Genomic DNA, 16,671 nt, shown 5'->3' with positions numbered 1-16,671 from the left:
AAGAATTTTTGGGCCAAATACTGGACAAGGAGGTGGAAATGCTGGAGTAGTAGGTTGAAATATCAATTTCCTATTGAATATATTTTCCAAATTAAGAATTCATAGCTAAAAAAACTTTTAAAAAATAAGATGTATTATCCATAAAAACAAAAGAGGGCTTTGTTTTCATGCGTTATTCCCCAGCTAAGAGCGTTGGAAGATTGTAACTTGTAAGGAAGGTGGTGAGAAACTCCCTTCGTGTATTATTGAAGTATTGCCACGCCCAAAAAGCTGCAAAATAAATAAATAAATAAATAAATAGAAGCATGAGAGAGAATTTTGAAAACGATTTGTGAAAAAATCAGTTTTTTCTTCATTCAATGGCAGGGCCCTCTTTGGTCGGCCATGATTAACTTTATCTTGTACGATGTTTCAAATGTTACTGTATTTTGAGATCATGCATTTTGGGTTGTGATTTGTTTGCTAGAAAAACGGTTGTTGGGTGTTCTTCTCGTGTGATATCCAAATGGGTTTCCAGAGAAAGCAAAAGATTGGTTTTCCACTGTCAACAAGAGAAACATAGGATCAGCTTGGATCATCCTGAAACCCCTTATACCAATAGTGCCTTATCTAGAAATAAATTCTCAGTCATTGGCTCTGATATCCCCGAGACATCTACAAAGCAGACCAAGCCTCCGGACCTTTCTCTCTCTTTATCGTCCCCATCGTCTGAAGGTCCTTGGAATTTAGTTCAGAGCAAGAAGAATAAAAAGGGAAAGTCAGCTGCTTCCCTCCTTAAGCCGCCATCTATCTCCCCGATCCCCTCTACTGGAATAAGGTCCCCATTTCGTGGGCTCATTCCGGGAGGCTGAGAATTGGGGTCTGCTTTTGGTGCTGGTGTTTTTGGTTCTGCTGTTAGCTCTGGTGCTGTTTGTTTTTGTGGTAGCTGTTCGAATTCTGGCAGTGTTGTGGCTGTTGTTTTCATTTTGCTGAAGCGGTTAGGTTTTTGTCTTTGCCGTTTTGTTGGGTGGCCTTTGGCTCCCTTTTGATAGTTTGTTTGCCCTTCTTCTGATGTGCGAGGGGCTTGCTTTTCTGTTTTCTTGTAGTATCTTTATTGATCTTTTTAATATATCTGGTCGGGGTCCGCCTAACCCTAGCTTACCTATTTCAAAAAAAAACAAGAGAAACATAGGCAGAGACAGAGAAAAAGAAGGGATATAGATACATTGGAGTTTTTCTTTTCTTTTTGGGTCTTTTATGTTTTGTAGATATCCATAGCTGGAATGCTCCCTGGGGTGGAATGTGCTCGAAGGAGACGATTCTACCAAGGCGGCTCCACGGATTCGCATAACAGCGCCGCTAAAAAAGGAACAAGGCACTCCTCTTTCTGTCTATATACCAGTAAACATGAGAGCAATCTCAATAGCAAGTCTATGGTATTCACTTAAAACCATAAACCCATATATATTTTTATTGTATTTGAAATTATTTGTCCTTGTTTTTCTTAAATCTTCTAATTATAGCTTTTTTCAAGTACTGATTTATGTTCTATATACTGATAAAACCCAGCAAAGGAGTGCAACAAGCCAAAGCTTCCACACTGAGAAACTTGGAGATATTGCCAGAGAAGCCAAGGAGCGATTGGATGGGAGGTTGAGGACCCTAAGAAAGTCAGAAATCAAGAGGTAAATGTAGAGTTTCTCTTCAGGCGCATGTTAGCAAACCCCATAGGGTCCCCACTAAAATGTACCAGATGATGGGTATAGCATAATAACATGTACCATTGGCTGTTTTGCATTAATTTTCCCTTTCTGATTCTAATTACAGGCATAACAGCATGGATAACATGAAATCTGAGGATTTTCATGGTCAGAACTTTGGATCTGTTCTTCTGGGCGGTCTGCGAAAAGAGGTTTGTGCTTCGAGGAAGTTTAGTTGGGCCAAATTAGGGTGGAAGGCATTGGAGTCCGATGAGTGCTCGGTTTGCTTAGAAAGGTTCAAGGTGGGTGACCTTTTGGTGCACCTACGTTGTGCCCATCGGTTCCATTCGAGGTGCCTCCTCCCTTGGATCAAAGCCAATGCCCATTGCCCCTATTGTAGGACTCAAATCTTATCTTAATGCATAGACATAATCAGATTACGTAAGGAAAATTGCCATCTTCTAGTAATACTATGTTGTTTTGCATATTTATTGTACATATATCAGAAGGTATTGTTCAGATGTTAAATTGAATCATCTACTAGTAAATGTATAAAATTTTGTGTCATTCTAGCATAATTTGAGCATTGTTTCTTTGAACTTTGACTGTTTTTAGCATCAGAGAAATTATTTCAGACCCTACATGGATGACTGCGTTTGTGTACCAAACATGGGATCATTTTTTCTTATCCGAACTAATTAGCTTATCTTTGTGTAATTTTTTTTATAAGAATGAAAACTTTTAGTTCTAAAAGCGAAGTAGACGAAAACTTTAGTGTTCATTTTAAAAGGAGGTGCTTAAGGATGATTTCTTCTCTAATCCCCTCAAGATTAAGACAAATACAGAGATATTTTTCTATATGTTCACTGGTAGAAAATACACCTTTGTGTGCATGAGAGAGAGAGAGAGAGAGAGAGAGAGAGAGAGAGAGAGAGAGAGATTTATGTACTATTTTAAGCTGTCCTGATTTTAATACAATGTTTGATGGGGCAACAAAACAAAGCATTGGATTAGGAGGGAATGGATAGAATCAAAGAAGCACTAATAAAATGAGAGGTGCACAAGTAACTGTCATTGTCCTTAAGAAGCTAGTCAAGAGTGGGCAATGTAATCATCATTGTATCAACATAAATGTGAAGACATTTTTCTCACCCAAAAGGACATACTATTAATTTTATTTGAAATGTTTTAAGAAGCTTAACGTGGCGATAAATGATATTAGAGCTGCAATTCTACCATAAACAAATTGGGTTGAAATTTGATTTCAAAAGTAAACTTATTTTAATTAGGGATGATAAATGTGCCCATTTTCATCAAATGGGACACCCAACTGCAGTGTACATGGCAATCAAATCCGTTGAATCCTTCTGACTAAAGTACATCAGCCCCTTTGCGGTCATTGATACACTGATGCTGGGTGTCCCAAAATTCAAAAAATAAGATGAAAAAATTCAAAAAATGAGACAAAAAAAAAAGGGAAATGATAAATGCGCTCCTTCTCATCGTTTGGGACACCCAGCTGCATTGTATGTGACAATCAAGTCACTTCATTCTTTCAAATGTGAAGTACATCAGCACCTTTGCAGTCATAGATACACAGTAGCCGGGTGTCCCAAGTAATGAAAGGGGGCACATTTATTAATAGGCAATCTGTTCATGGGCTAATAAGAATTTCAGGGGTACATTATGTATATTGTATTTTTTTCGGCTGTGTTTAACTGCTTATTTGCATTTATAACGTGATTTGTAGAGAACCGTCTGGTTCAAATGATTGAACCATCGATCGGGGCAGTTCCTTTGGTTTTCTCAATAGAGACGACTTGATCTGACTGGTCTAGAGTATGGATGGGTCCCCGCTTGGGTCAAATTTTTCGATTGTTTTATAAATGATTTAATTAACCCATTAACTCCAATTAATAGCATGCATAAGACATTTTGTTAAAATATGTGGTTTCACCTCCATCCCGGACTAAGTGTGTCGCCTAGAAATCAGCCATTCGGGATGATATTAATCTCACTAAAAACATGTCTTTTAATCCCGGCCCATCACATTAGAGCGAAAGGCTTATATCGGGTGATGCCCTCAATGGACGGAGGTGAAACAGAGTGATATATTAGGCCCCTTTTCTTCCCTTGGACAACCTCTCTAGTGTATTCATGAGTTATGACAACTCTTTTCACGCTACTAGGGTGCCATGGGGAAGAAAAGGGGGTGATCAATATATCATTTCCAAAAAAATGGATAGAAAAGAAGTTCTTTTGGCATTATTTTGCAAAAAGAAAGCACCCAAAATAGGGTGTGCCTAAAAAAATTAGCTTCATAGGATCATCCTAACCCTTCGAACAGTGGAGGCAAAAAGTGAACCGATTTGTGAAAGTATCCTATGTGAGGTAGACTTCTCCGAATCACACATATAACATTTGTTCGCTAGATGAAAGTAACGATCTTTTGCCGTCTACCAAAATGCTTGAGCTCTTGGTGGAACAATGGATTTCCTGTTACGAACCCGAATCAGTTCGTAACGTGATTGATCTTCTTAGAGGGAAGATCGACCTCTTGATCCACTTCGAGGGAAGGATCAATCCTCCTTTATGCAAAAAACACAATTTCTAAGATGATTTTTTCATTCATTCATTTCTATTACAGTAGCATGCGTTTATACAAAGCACTCAAAGATAAACATAGAAAGATCTTGAGAGATCTTATGATAGATATAAAAATACTTAAATAAATATTATACTAATTTAAATTAGTGTTCTAATCTATCAAGCTACTAAATATATCATATCTTGCTAGATCTGGTCTTATTCTCTAGAATAACGAAGTAATTTATTCCATTCTAAATAGGACCCATCTAGGCACGTATCATTTTCCAAAGTTTCTGCCTAGTGAAGAAAGAGGCCGTGAGCTTTCCCAAGTATCAACAGAAAATTGTTCATATCCACCGGGCCCAACAGCTAAATTCTCTTGGTTGAATTTATTTTCTCTATCGTATTGGGGTTTATATGAGGGTTTTTCTATTTTCTTCCGGGTTTTCAAGATCAAAAGAGCAGAAGTTATGTTTTTCTTCTAGATTTTAAGAGTAACTTTTGTCAGGATTTTGCAATTCGAGGAGAAGGGATTCTCACTGTTACTCCAGATAGCTTTCTCGATTCCTTTGCTATTATTAATTGTTATATTTTGATTTGATTTAGCATTGAAAGTGGATCTTCTTCTTCATCATCTGAGAAGAAGTCTCACTGTTGTTAGGATCATCATGTGGAGGTGATTTTCAGGGCATGATCTAGTTATGTTGTGGCCGAGAAAATGAACGGTTCTGACCTTCGGATAAGGTGGGCCCCACTATATATATAGATATATATAAACACATGCACTTCCTACCGGAGCAGACACCGACACCGACACCGTACAAAAGCTTAACAGGATCATCTTTAACTAAGAAATTATAACCCTGGTTTTATTTTCTCACTAACTCATCTTGTGTTAGTATTTAAAGAGCTGTTAAATGTCATTACATTTCCCAAAAAGCTCTCACAAGCTGATTAAAATAGAAAAGACAAAGTGGGTTTTGTGCAATTATTAAAGCAATGTTCTGCCTGTACCGTTTCCCTATATTTAATGTACATTAGCCTCTACTATTTATATGCGTACATATCAAAACAACAATGCAAACAAAAAAAAGGGGACCTAAATAGAGGATAAAGGGAATAATAAATGTATATTATTTTTGTCGCCGAATGTGAATTATTGGCTAGCGGGTCCCACTGTCCATCTTCAATGCATAGCGGGTCCCACCATTGTTTGATCTGAACCGTCCATCTGATAACACTTTGTTTTGGATCCTCTATGAGCTGAGCTGAATATCATGCCAATCATTAAATTCCCAAATGGATGGTTGAGATCAAACCAAAGATGGGACAAACTTTAATTTTAGAAAGCGCGACACATTGCGTTACAGTGAGGTTGCGCCATGAAGAGGTGGCGCAACGAAGAAACAAACATCCTCTCCAACAAAAGATTTTTATATGCCCTTTTTTACTTGGGACAGCCACCTGTAGTGTAAAATAGTAGTCATAAATACACTACACGGGTCTGTCCCAGGTTTGAAAGAAGGAGCGAATATATCACTTCCCTTTTAATATTATTATCTCTATACTATACAACGCGAACGCATCTACCGTATGTTTCAAAGTAGTGCTCTCAAATGGACGGTCTATCCGCATAATCTCCATTTTCCTCTTCTCTTCTTCTTCTTCTTCTTCTTCTTTTCTCTCTCTCTCTCTCTCTTTCTCTCTCTCTGTGTTGTGTTTTGTATGAGGGCCACATAAGGCTAATTTAGTAAAAGAAAAGGTAGAGATGGGTTCGGGCAGTAGTCGGTTGGGGTCGCGCCCTTGTCGGTCCCGAGTCAACCGCGGCAAACGCCGTCTCGCTCCCTTCATCTGCGGGGGCTCCCGATCTCACGCTCCCCATCAGGTAAAATTTCCAAAACAACCAATCAAGTCATAAGGAAAACCCCAAATTCTCCTTTCATCTTCATTTTCTTTAGGGTTTCTTTGGATGAAATTGAAATGATCCGAGCTGTTGTTTGGAATTTCGATTTAATGGAATGATAGTTTTTGGTATGGAAAAATTGGATCGCCCTTGACTTCACATGAAACACTTGTTTAGATTTTTATAGAATTGTCTGTACACAGCTTTGCATTTCCTAATTGCTGCTTTTTTATTACCTTTTTGTATATAAGTTTGTTCCTAGTTCATTGAGATAAACAAGATGGGTTTCTAATCTTTACCAAGGATGGGAAATGTATGAAACTAACACCGATAATGATTTTATCCATCCAATCAATTGATAAACTTCTTGTGGATGGTCTAAACAAAAATTAACAATGGTCTACAAGATTCCATTTATCAGATGATTAGTAAGAGTATTGTTCAATTCGTGTTTTTTAACATGGGTGCATGTCCTATCCGATATAGGGCCCATCATATGGGCAATAGGGGGCCATGGAACACTATATCGATGCATTTGGTGGTGATGTGTGGCGAATCAATATCAGTTTTTTGTGTCAAACTTGAAAGGAGCTAATTAACTCTTTATGTTGCATTTGAGCTTGTATGGAGGTTTTTTTCTTTTTTTTTGGGAATGGCAAGCTTGTATGGATGTGTTTTCAACCATTCTTTTATTTTATATTTTGGTTATGTTTTGGTTTCATTCTGCTGACCTTGTAATGTTTGCAACTTCACATTTCCCACCTAAGACTTAAGTTTGAGCGAATGACCCGAGCAGACCAGAGACCCTCTTTGGATTTTCTTTGCTTAGAGTTAGTGTTTTTTTTTTTTTTTTTTTTTTTGGGATCTTAGAGGCAGTTCTTTGCATCTCTCCATATCTTTCCTTCTTGGATGTTTTACTTATTTCATTATTGAGGCTTTGGACCATAATTTTGCAATCATAAAATTCTCAATTGATTTGGCTTAAGAAACATCTTTTTGAGGGTGGCAATACCAGCCCTTTAAATAAAATGTAACTTATGTGCAAGCTAAATTTTTCAAAGTGTGATTGATACATGGTGTCATTCTTTGTTTGCAGATGGAAGATGATCTGGCTGAAGTATTGACTAGTTCTGTCGCACAGCAGGATTCTATTGCTGATGATACCCTCAAGAGCTCAGCAAAGAAATCCTCTTTAATCTTCTCCTCAGCAAATGATCACCGCTCCATTGATGGAAATGGAAAATCGTGTGAGAGCAGAAATGGTACCCATGAAGATATGCGTATGGAATATGGTTCGAGAAGTCTTGAAACTAGTGACGTTGGGAAATGCTTGTCGGAAAGGAAGGAATTAGTTCCTTGTCAGGAAAATGCTGGTTATAGTATTGCTGAGTCTTATCGGCAGAGAACTAGTGATATAGCTAGTACTTCTAAAGATCTGCAACCTGTTGAATCTGCGCCTAAAAATGTCGAGACTTGGCTGGGGCCGTTGAGGTCGAATGATACTATAAACGAGGGCAGTTCTTCACAACAGGAACCTGGAGACTCACATGCAAATGGGGTTTCAGCTGTAGAAAATCATGAAGGCGAAGTTTCGGCCATCCCTAGTTCCGACTCAAATTCTATTTCTGCTGTTTCTGATTCGTCAGTGGCTTTGCAGTCACTCAGAGATGAATCCATAGGAGACGCAACGCCTTCCATTCCAGCATCCCTCCTGTATCAGGGAAACGGAAGTGTACTTAATGTTGATATGGTGAGTATCTCTTCCAATATCTTAGGTAGTAGCAGTGGGGAAATGAGTGGTCGTGAGGCAAGAAGGAATAGTAGAAGGTTGTTTTGGGATGCGTTTTCAAGACGCAGTTCTAGGAGGCATAGTGACTCCCCAGTAATAGTTTTCTCAACTGAGGGTAGTGATGATCTGGGATCTCACGACAGATGGCTCCTTGATTTCAGTGGCGATCTTTTTGACAATGGGATTGGAGATGATTTAGGATACTTTAGCAGTAGAAGTCATGGCCGACATGGACGGCGTTGGCATTCTAGATCCGAGGTGATCTTTCCCTCCCACTTTATTTCTTTAATGCATTAGCAGTAGTTATTTAATTTTATCTTGGCATACGTGCATGTATATTGGTACATATTAGACTGCACTTGGGGTTAAGTTGCTTTGGTTCCATAACTTAGTGAACGTGTTCCTAATCCGGTCCTGTCAGTTCTTTGTGCCATAGTGCATTGGAATGCTATTTTTGAAGTTCCATACTCCCTAGTTGAAACTGAAAATGAGTGCAGAATCCCTCGAGAATGCTATGAACACTGCACTGGTTCAGCGTTGCTGTGCTTCTGGACGCTGAATGGGGAGCACGGGAATGATGGACTGGTATGGTGTTCTCACGGTTATCATGGTGTTTCATCTCTAATAAAAAAATAGAAAATTTCTTTTGGCTTGTGCAAAACTAAAGTAGCCACTGCTAACTCTCTCTCTACATACATTCATACATGCATACATAGAGAGAGACTCGAGCAACACCTCAGCACTGTCACCATCCCACTTTCTCACCATTTAATATCACCGCACAAAAGCTGGGAGCATACTCCACCCTCCTAGCCATCCCCCTCACCATAACTGACGAGGATTCGCATGGCCTACGAGTGGGCAGAGCACCCCCTACTGTATAGTATGGCCTATGAGTGGGCACAACACCCCCTACCGTATAGTATGGCCTATGAGTGGGCACAGCACCCCATACTGTATAGCTTGAAGAGAGAGTGGGCAGAGCACCCCCTACTGTATAGTTTGGACAGAGAGGGAAGTTGTTCTGGAGGAGAGGTGGAAAAGAAAAGAAGGTCGGATGATGGGGCCGCACATCGTGCCTTCATATTCGTAAATGACAGTTGGTTCGTTGATTTTTTTTTTCTTTTTGAATGGTTTGGCCCAGTGAATTTATCATCACCCTTGTCTTTTTTCTTTTTCTTTTTCTAATAAGATTCCAGTTATGCTGACGGTCAACCTAAATGTTGGTACATGCATACAATTTATATTCTTCCTCTTTGCAGAAAGTGTCTTTCTGCATATATATATATATATATATATATATATATATATTTATTTATTTTAAATACATTTAATAGGTATACTTGGTAGTTGGAACTTATTGGAAAGTAATTGAAATAACTTCTATATAAACTTTGTATAATTTTGTTGGTTAATGTGTAAGCCTAACTTAAACTATTTTAGTGTATTCTTGGAGCTTATAAAGAATTACTTATTGATATCCCTTTTTGTAAACATTTTTCAAAAAAAAAAAGATATCCCTTTTTGTAAACGTAGTAGCACTGTTAAATCAATTGAGGACATGACTTTGTACATATATTATTTACCTTTTATCTTGTTTATATACATTAACTGAAGTCAATATTACATCTCTTTGTACAAAACATACCATATATATATATATGAGAAAACGGTTCCTACACATGTGTAGATAAGTTATCTAAACACTAGCTTAAAATACAGTGGGGGCCACATTATTTGGGTGATCCAAACCATTCATTTTTAAGGCCCTCACATAGATAGGGTGTCCACAAAAAATCAGATCCATAGGATCATCCTAACCATTCAAACTGTGGAGGCAAAAAATGGACTAATTTGTGAAGGTTTAAAGACATCCATTTTACCTCCCAAATCGTAGGGTTGGGATGATCCTATGGATGAGATTTTTTGTAGACACCCTATCTATGCGGGGGCCTTTAAAATGGATGGCTTTGATCACCCAAACAATGTGGGCCCCCATTGTATTTTAAGCTAGTGTGTAGAGAACTCTCTACACATATGTGTAGGAACCGTTTTCTCTCTCTCTCTCTCTCTATATATATATATATATATATACTATATGATATTTTAAGAAAATTCTAGCTCAAAACTCATCCTACCTCAATATATGGGGTTCTGTGATATTGGGTACCGTAGCATTCCTAGAAATTGACACCAGTGTCGGCCACAAAGTCTATTTCTTTTTCTTTGTTTTAACGTAGTAACCTATATGTCTCTCCATATAATCTTATTCTTCTAATCTGGTCAATAAATATAGAGTCAATTTTCAGCTTGGAATTGTGCATCACCAATTTTTAATTTTTATCAAGGTGTTTCTGATGAGTGGAGGAAGAGTACATTAGTGCCTATTTATAAGAATAAAGGGAATATTCAGAGTTGCACTAATTACCGGAAAATTAAGCTAATGAGTCACACCATGAAGCTTTGGGAGAGGGTAATTGAGCATAGACTAAGAAAAGAGAGTAAGGTGTCAAAGAATCAGTTTGGCTTCATGCCCGGACGATCGACTATGGAAGCTATCTTCTTGATTAGGCGGTTAATGGAGAGATTTAGAGAAAATAAAAAGGGCCTTCATATGGTTTTCATTGATTTGGAGAAAGCGTATGATAGGTTCCCAGGAGTGTTATGTGGTGGATCCTTGAAAGGAAAAAAATGCCTACTAAATATGTTGATGTGGTTAAGAATATGTACGATGGAGCAGTAACTAATGTCAGAACTACGGATGGCACGTCTAGTGAGTTTCCAATTACAATTGGACTGCACCAAGGATGAGCTCTAAGTCCTTATCTTTTTACGCTAGTTATGGATGAGCTTACGGAGGGTATCCAGGATAAGGTGCCGTGGTGTATGTTATTTGTAGATGATATAGTATTAATCGACGAAACCAAAGCAGGAGTAATTGCTAAATTAGAGTTATGGAGAACTACTTTGGAATCTAAAGGTTTTAGACTGAGTAGGACTAAGACAGAATATATGGAATGCAACTTTAGTAATGTAAGGAGGCGGGACGAGGATGTAGTAAATATGACTGAACAGGAGGTACCCAAGAGGGATATCTTTCGCTATCTTGGTTCAATTCTACATAAGGAAGGAGAGATTGAAGAGGATGTTAACCATAGAATACGAGCAGGTTGGTTGAAGTGGAAGCTTGCCTCGGGAGTTCTGTGCGACTGTAAAATCCCTACCAAGTTGAAGGGAGAGTTTTAGAAGACAGCTGTGAGGCCAACCATGCTGTACGGCTCAGAATGTTGGGCCACCAAGAAGCAGCATGTGCATACGATGAGTGTAGCGGAGATGCGAATGCTTAGATGGATGTGCAGCCACACAAGGTTAGATAGAATTAAAAATGAAGACATTCGTAAAAAGGTGGGGGTGGCACCAATTGAGGAGAAGATGAAAGAGCAGCGCTTAAGATGGTTTGGACATATCCAAGGTAGGCCTTGGATGCTCCGGTGAGAAGAGGCGACTCGTGCCAAATTGATGGAGTAAAAAGAGGTAGGGGCAAACCGAAAACAACTTGGTAGAAACAGTGAGGAAAGACTTGATAGCTAGTAACATAACAAAGAACATGACCTTGGATAGGATAGAATGGAAGAAAATGATCAAAGGAGAAGAACCCAACTAGAACCAGGATTAGAGCCAGGTAGATTCCTTTTACCTTCTTCATGAATTTTTTCTAAAGGATTCATTTAGCCGACCCCAACTAGTTTGGGACAAAGGCTTTGTTGAGTTGAGTTGAGTTGTTTCTGCATTTAAATTGATACATTTCGGACTCTATTTGGGACATACATGGTCACATAATCTGTTTCTTTGTTCTCAATGGATTAAACCTATATCTCACTATATAATCATTTTTTTTCTTTTTTTTTTTTGGTAGGAATCAATTTTCAGCTAGGAATTGTGGCATTTTGGATACTTCCTTTAAATGAGTTCGTACTGTTGAGCAATGTTTGATCCTTTATAATTCTTTGAAATGTTAATTGAGATGTAGAAACATCATATTTCTGATTTTCACTCTATAGGTGCAGATTTCATGTTTTCTTAACTATTATTATTGTGGCAAATCTGCATGTAAACATATGTCTACAGCCCATTTCAATCTGCACGTAAACATTTATCTACAGCCCATCTCTGCCCAAGTGGAGACCATGGAGCTTCATTTTTTTTTTCTTTATTCTTTTCCATTCTTGGGAGTGGTCGTGATTTCTCGACATGGAATACATCTTTTAGCACATTTGGTGGGCTTACATTTCTACTCAACAAAATGGGTTTGCATTATTGAGTGATATTCAATTTTCTTCCACGATTCTGTTAATTCTTTGCCTAAAAAGAAACACACGCATCTCTGCAGTTCTGGGAAAGGCTTCGTGGTGGCCTTGATGAGAGTAGTGGGCGAACTACTTTTTGTGCATCTGGGCTGCACCCAGCAGGTACATGCTCATGCGAGACATTCTTAATGGCGGAAGAATCGGGTACTCGTGCAAGCATTTCACGAATAGTCATGTTAGCTGAGGCCTTATTTGAGGTAAATTGCCTAACATCATGGCTTGTGATTTTTGTTTTATTTGTTTAAGTAGCTATATGTCCTCTGAGAATTCTTCCATCCTCCATGAAGTTGGTGACTTGGTTATGCATTAAATGAACGTCAAGGTCCCTTTTGTGCCGACCCCAACTAGTTTGGAACAAAGGCTTTGTTGAGTTGTTGACTTGAAGGTCCCTTTTGTCTTATGTAAATGGCAGTGGCATATTTATCTAAACTTTACAATTGGAAACACTCATTTTGTCCTTGTTCAATCTTATGACCCTGGTTGTGGATTTATCTTGACGGAGTTGCATGCCTTAGTGATAGATGAGTTTGATAGCATGGATGTGGAAGTTTGGGCATATGGTTTGGCCCTTTCGTTTGCCTTTGAGATGGTAGAGGTTAGGGATAAACTTGTATATTTGAGGGAGTCTAATTTTAGGAATTTGTAGTTGTAGAAGTTAGGGTTTGTGCTTTCTTGGACTGCAAATTATAACTCCCTTCTCTCTTTTTTTGTTCTAGAACAGAAATTAGGTTTTTTTTTTTTTCTTCTTTGGAATGGTCTCAAAAATTAGGTTTTTATCGGTTGAAATTGATATATACCAATGTGTATGATTAAACTAAGGTTTTAATGCGTTTTGGCCTATATGTATCCAACACATTTTCTACTTTTGGTGGATTCCTAGTATAATAACTTGTATCAGATGTTCAGCTCGCTTTAGACATTTTGTTTTTTGTAAGGCTGGTGTTTCTACATAGTTGGTATGTAATTTATACAAACTGGGTAATGATGATCTGTAATGCCCAGTTGTATTAGATATGATTCAGGATTAGGTTTGCTCTTCTTTAAAGACTGTGTCATCAGATTTTCAAGTAGTCATTCATTATATGTATGGAGGAAATTCATTCTTAATGTATCCAATTTCAATTTGGCAGATTACGTAAAGTTCCTAATTTTTCCGGTTTCTCTTCATATTTGGTATGCTTTATTTTGCTGAAAATATCGACCATGCAGGTCCTGGATGAACTTCATCGCCAACCTGTGTCTCTTTCACTTTCAATGATGTCAAGACCAGCCCCAGAGTCTGTTGTTAATTCTTTCCCTCTCAAGAATCACAAGAAGACTACCTCAGCTGAAAATGGGGATGATGTGGAGCAGTAAGTTAGCTTTTTATCTCAAGATAAATATACTAGACATATATCAAATGATTTGCTTTTCAAACACACACACACACACATGGTGTTAGAATTTGTATTTGGCTTGACTAGTTTTTTCACAAACATATCGCTGGAGATTGTATTGCGTATGGAACATAGTTTGACCGTTAAATATGTGATTTGTGGTTCAAGTTATATATAACAATGGAGATTATGTGGAATACTTTAGTTTCTTGATCATTTCAAAAAAAAAAAAAAAAAAAATAGCGCACGCACACACATATCACATGATGCTGGAATTTGTATTTGGCTTGATTAGTTTTTTCACAAACATATCGCTGGGGCATGTTTTGTGTATGTAACTTAGTTTGACCATTAAATTTGTGATGTGTGGTCAAGTGATATATATCAATGGAGATTATGCGCAATAGTTTAGTTTCTCGATCATTTCAAAACAAAAAAAAGGTTTAGTTTCTTGCTATGCTTTATCTCGTGAATTCTCATTAAGAAATACATTATTTGATGTGACTAAAAATTTATATTTTAGTTTGAGTCATTGCTGTGCATAGACATGGAATGCTACTTTAAAGTTCAACCATGAACTATAATGAGATCCTTGGTTCAAGTGATGCATAAAATTGGAAAACTTTGTGCTCATAAATTCACTGAAATGTTGTCCATCACTATGTCAATTAGAAGTTGCCTAGATTGAGTCAATTGCATCGACTCCTCATCAAGGGTAAGAGCTTGTGTAGTCAATTAGCACAATAGTGCATGAAGATGGTTTTCACCCTGTCGAATTGTCAAAAGTGGAAATATTAGGACTTACGAGATTGAATTTTTAGCGGTCACAGCAGATGCACACAGAACCACTAAGAAACTACAGATTTTCACCATCTCAGACAGGAAAAGAGCAAAACTTTCTGTTTGATTCTCATAATTTAGTTTAGTCATTCTTGTCTCAACTTCTCATTTGTTCCTTACTGTATACGCACAGCACATGCATGCGAATCAGTATGAAACATTGTTTTTTCCCTTTGTACAGAAAAAAGAGCAAAACTTTCTATTTGGTTCTCATCAATTTAGTTTAACCATTACTAGTTTAATTTCTCAGTTTTTTCTTACTGTTATTCACAGGTGTTACATTTGCCTGATTGAGTATGAGGAAGGGGATGAAATAAGAGTTCTGCCGTGCCACCATGAATACCATATGTCATGTGTTGACAAATGGCTTAAAGAAATACATGGGTATCATAATCATTATCTTCTTCCATTTCTTCTTTCTCGTTATCTGGAGTCATATGATGACACTATATCTATATGCTTTTCTCTTATCTGCTGTTGTTTGCAGGGTATGTCCACTTTGCCGTGGGGATGTTTGTGCTGGCGGTGTTTAGAGCTCCAAGTCATAAAACTAAAATTGTATATTATTGTAAGTATTGTAGACTTCCTCTGCAGATGTTAACAATCACTTTTTTTCTTTTTCTGAAATATATATACATATATCTATTACTGGGCATTATAAATTTAATCTCCCCATCCTCTTATACGTCATGTTTACCTTGACCAGTTACTTATTCCATGTTATTATGTGTAAATTCCAGTCTTGTTTTTTAGTATTGGCAAAAATTTATCTACTTATAACATTAGCACATTACCTTGGATAGACTGTGTATGGAAAGTGTCGAATTTGGATTCATCCTTATGGCGGCCAATGTTGGACTAAAACATGAAGCCATGATTGAAATTTGGCAATCTGACAAGCTTTGGCTACTCAAAATGTTGTTTATCTAATCTCTGGTTGTTAGATTAGCACAACAAAATGCATTATCAGATATTGGGGTCGGCCATGATCATTTCTTTCGCTCCGATGAGACCGGGTTTTTTTCTACATAATTAACTCATACGTATAGAGCTGTTATACAATGTCTATTTTTTCTTGCAGAAAGACGAGGTAGCCGATTTATCTAAGCCATTGTCTGCTGGCCCGTACAATGGATGAGCCCATAGCCCCCAAAATATCCATCTTTAGATGATCATAATATTCTTATATCTGGTGATTTTCCCACTAAATTTCCAGTGTTACTTTAAGCTCATTTTTATGGATTTTGTTTTTCTGAAAATTGGGGTGTTAGGATCATCCTATGGATATGATTGGGGCACGGCCTACTAAGTTGGGGCCCAACAAATTTAAATGGTTTGGATCATCGAACCATGTAGGTCCTGCTGTATTTTAAAAAAAATACTTTCACTTGTTTGGACACCATATAAAAAATATTATTATATTGAACCCTTTTCCTTTTCCCCTTGAAATGCAGATGGTATTGCTCTAACTATTTGACTTAATGTTTAGCTATGCCGAAAGTTTTTTTTTTAGTGTAAATGCTTTTTCCCTTGACTACTTTTCCAGGAAAAATTATCCTGTGTAACACAGCCATAGCACTGGCCGTGTTCTATAAGTCTTTTGGTGAAAAAATTTTACATGAAAAAAACTCTAGCTAGGTCACCAAATCTTTGGAAACTTTGGTACTTATCGGAAAATGGGTTGAGTCTCTTGACTCACAATTCGAATTAAACAATAAATTTTTTGAAAAGAATTCCCATCACGAAAATGTCATAATGCTTGACCATCCGAGGACCACTGTCTCCCAAACACTTTCCAACTAGGCAATGCCTTGGAATGAATCCTTTTCTTTTCACTTTCTTTCCTTTTTTTACTTTTCCCGTATCGGATGATAACTGATGAAAGAGAGGTCTTGTAAACTAGAAAAGAAGTTCCCAAGCATAAGTTTGCAATAGAAAAGGTCAGGATTCTCTCAGCAAGAAAATGTTTCGGATCCAAAATAATATAGGTAATGATATCCAATCACTTGCCAGACACCTGCAAGCCTTTTTCAGTAAGGCTCCATTTCTTTTAAAATGTTTCGGGCTTAAAAATGACAAACAAAAGGGGGTGAATACATCATCTCCCAATGGCTTATACTGTATGAAT

The 16,671-nt window shown here is 37.6% G+C and overlaps 2 protein-coding genes across 3 annotated transcripts; both read left to right on the top strand.

Moving 5' to 3' along the window:
- Positions 1-409: 409 nt before the first annotated feature.
- On the top strand, positions 410-2,296 carry LOC143851055 (putative E3 ubiquitin-protein ligase RHY1A). Its single transcript, XM_077360376.1, has 4 exons — positions 410-563; positions 1,173-1,415; positions 1,549-1,664; positions 1,807-2,296. Exons 2-4 carry the CDS (start codon positions 1,263-1,265, stop codon positions 2,096-2,098), a joined length of 561 nt encoding a protein of 186 aa, XP_077216491.1. The 5' UTR covers positions 410-563; positions 1,173-1,262; the 3' UTR covers positions 2,099-2,296.
- Positions 2,297-5,938: 3,642 nt separating this feature from the next.
- LOC143851181 (uncharacterized) lies at positions 5,939-15,977 on the top strand. 2 transcript variants are annotated; one of them, XM_077360527.1, is made up of 7 exons: positions 5,939-6,153; positions 7,268-8,218; positions 12,351-12,524; positions 13,537-13,679; positions 14,817-14,927; positions 15,031-15,111; positions 15,625-15,977. In XM_077360527.1, the coding sequence occupies exons 1-6, from the start codon at positions 6,037-6,039 to the stop codon at positions 15,074-15,076; spliced, it is 1,542 nt and encodes a 513-aa protein (XP_077216642.1). In that variant the 5' UTR covers positions 5,939-6,036; the 3' UTR covers positions 15,077-15,111; positions 15,625-15,977. The 2 variants fall into 2 exon arrangements, with proteins under 2 accessions (XP_077216642.1, XP_077216641.1); XM_077360526.1 differs by lacking the exon at positions 15,625-15,977 and having other exon boundaries at positions 5,940-6,153; positions 15,031-15,226.
- Positions 15,978-16,671: the final 694 nt, after the last annotated feature.

Source organism: Tasmannia lanceolata, unplaced genomic scaffold (genome assembly GCF_043159265.1).
Source record: "Tasmannia lanceolata isolate RefF3 unplaced genomic scaffold, GAP_Taslan_0.1 ptg000018l, whole genome shotgun sequence".
Classification (NCBI taxonomy): domain Eukaryota; kingdom Viridiplantae; phylum Streptophyta; class Magnoliopsida; order Canellales; family Winteraceae; genus Tasmannia; species Tasmannia lanceolata.
Note: the sequence above shows the minus strand (reverse complement) of the source record. Positions and strands in the feature narration are given on the sequence as shown.

Coding starts and splice junctions, on each gene's coding strand:
- LOC143851055 (XM_077360376.1), top strand. CDS start 1,263: ATGCTCCCTGGGGTGGAATGTGCTCGAAGGAGACGATTCTACCAAGGC. Junction 1,416..1,548: donor ATCTCAATAGCAAGTCTATG/GTATTCACTTAA, acceptor GATAAAACCCAG/CAAAGGAGTGCAACAAGCCA. Junction 1,665..1,806: donor AGAAAGTCAGAAATCAAGAG/GTAAATGTAGAG, acceptor TTCTAATTACAG/GCATAACAGCATGGATAACA.
- LOC143851181 (XM_077360527.1), top strand. CDS start 6,037: ATGGGTTCGGGCAGTAGTCGGTTGGGGTCGCGCCCTTGTCGGTCCCGA. Junction 12,525..13,536: donor TAGCTGAGGCCTTATTTGAG/GTAAATTGCCTA, acceptor TCGACCATGCAG/GTCCTGGATGAACTTCATCG. Junction 13,680..14,816: donor AATGGGGATGATGTGGAGCA/GTAAGTTAGCTT, acceptor TGTTATTCACAG/GTGTTACATTTGCCTGATTG.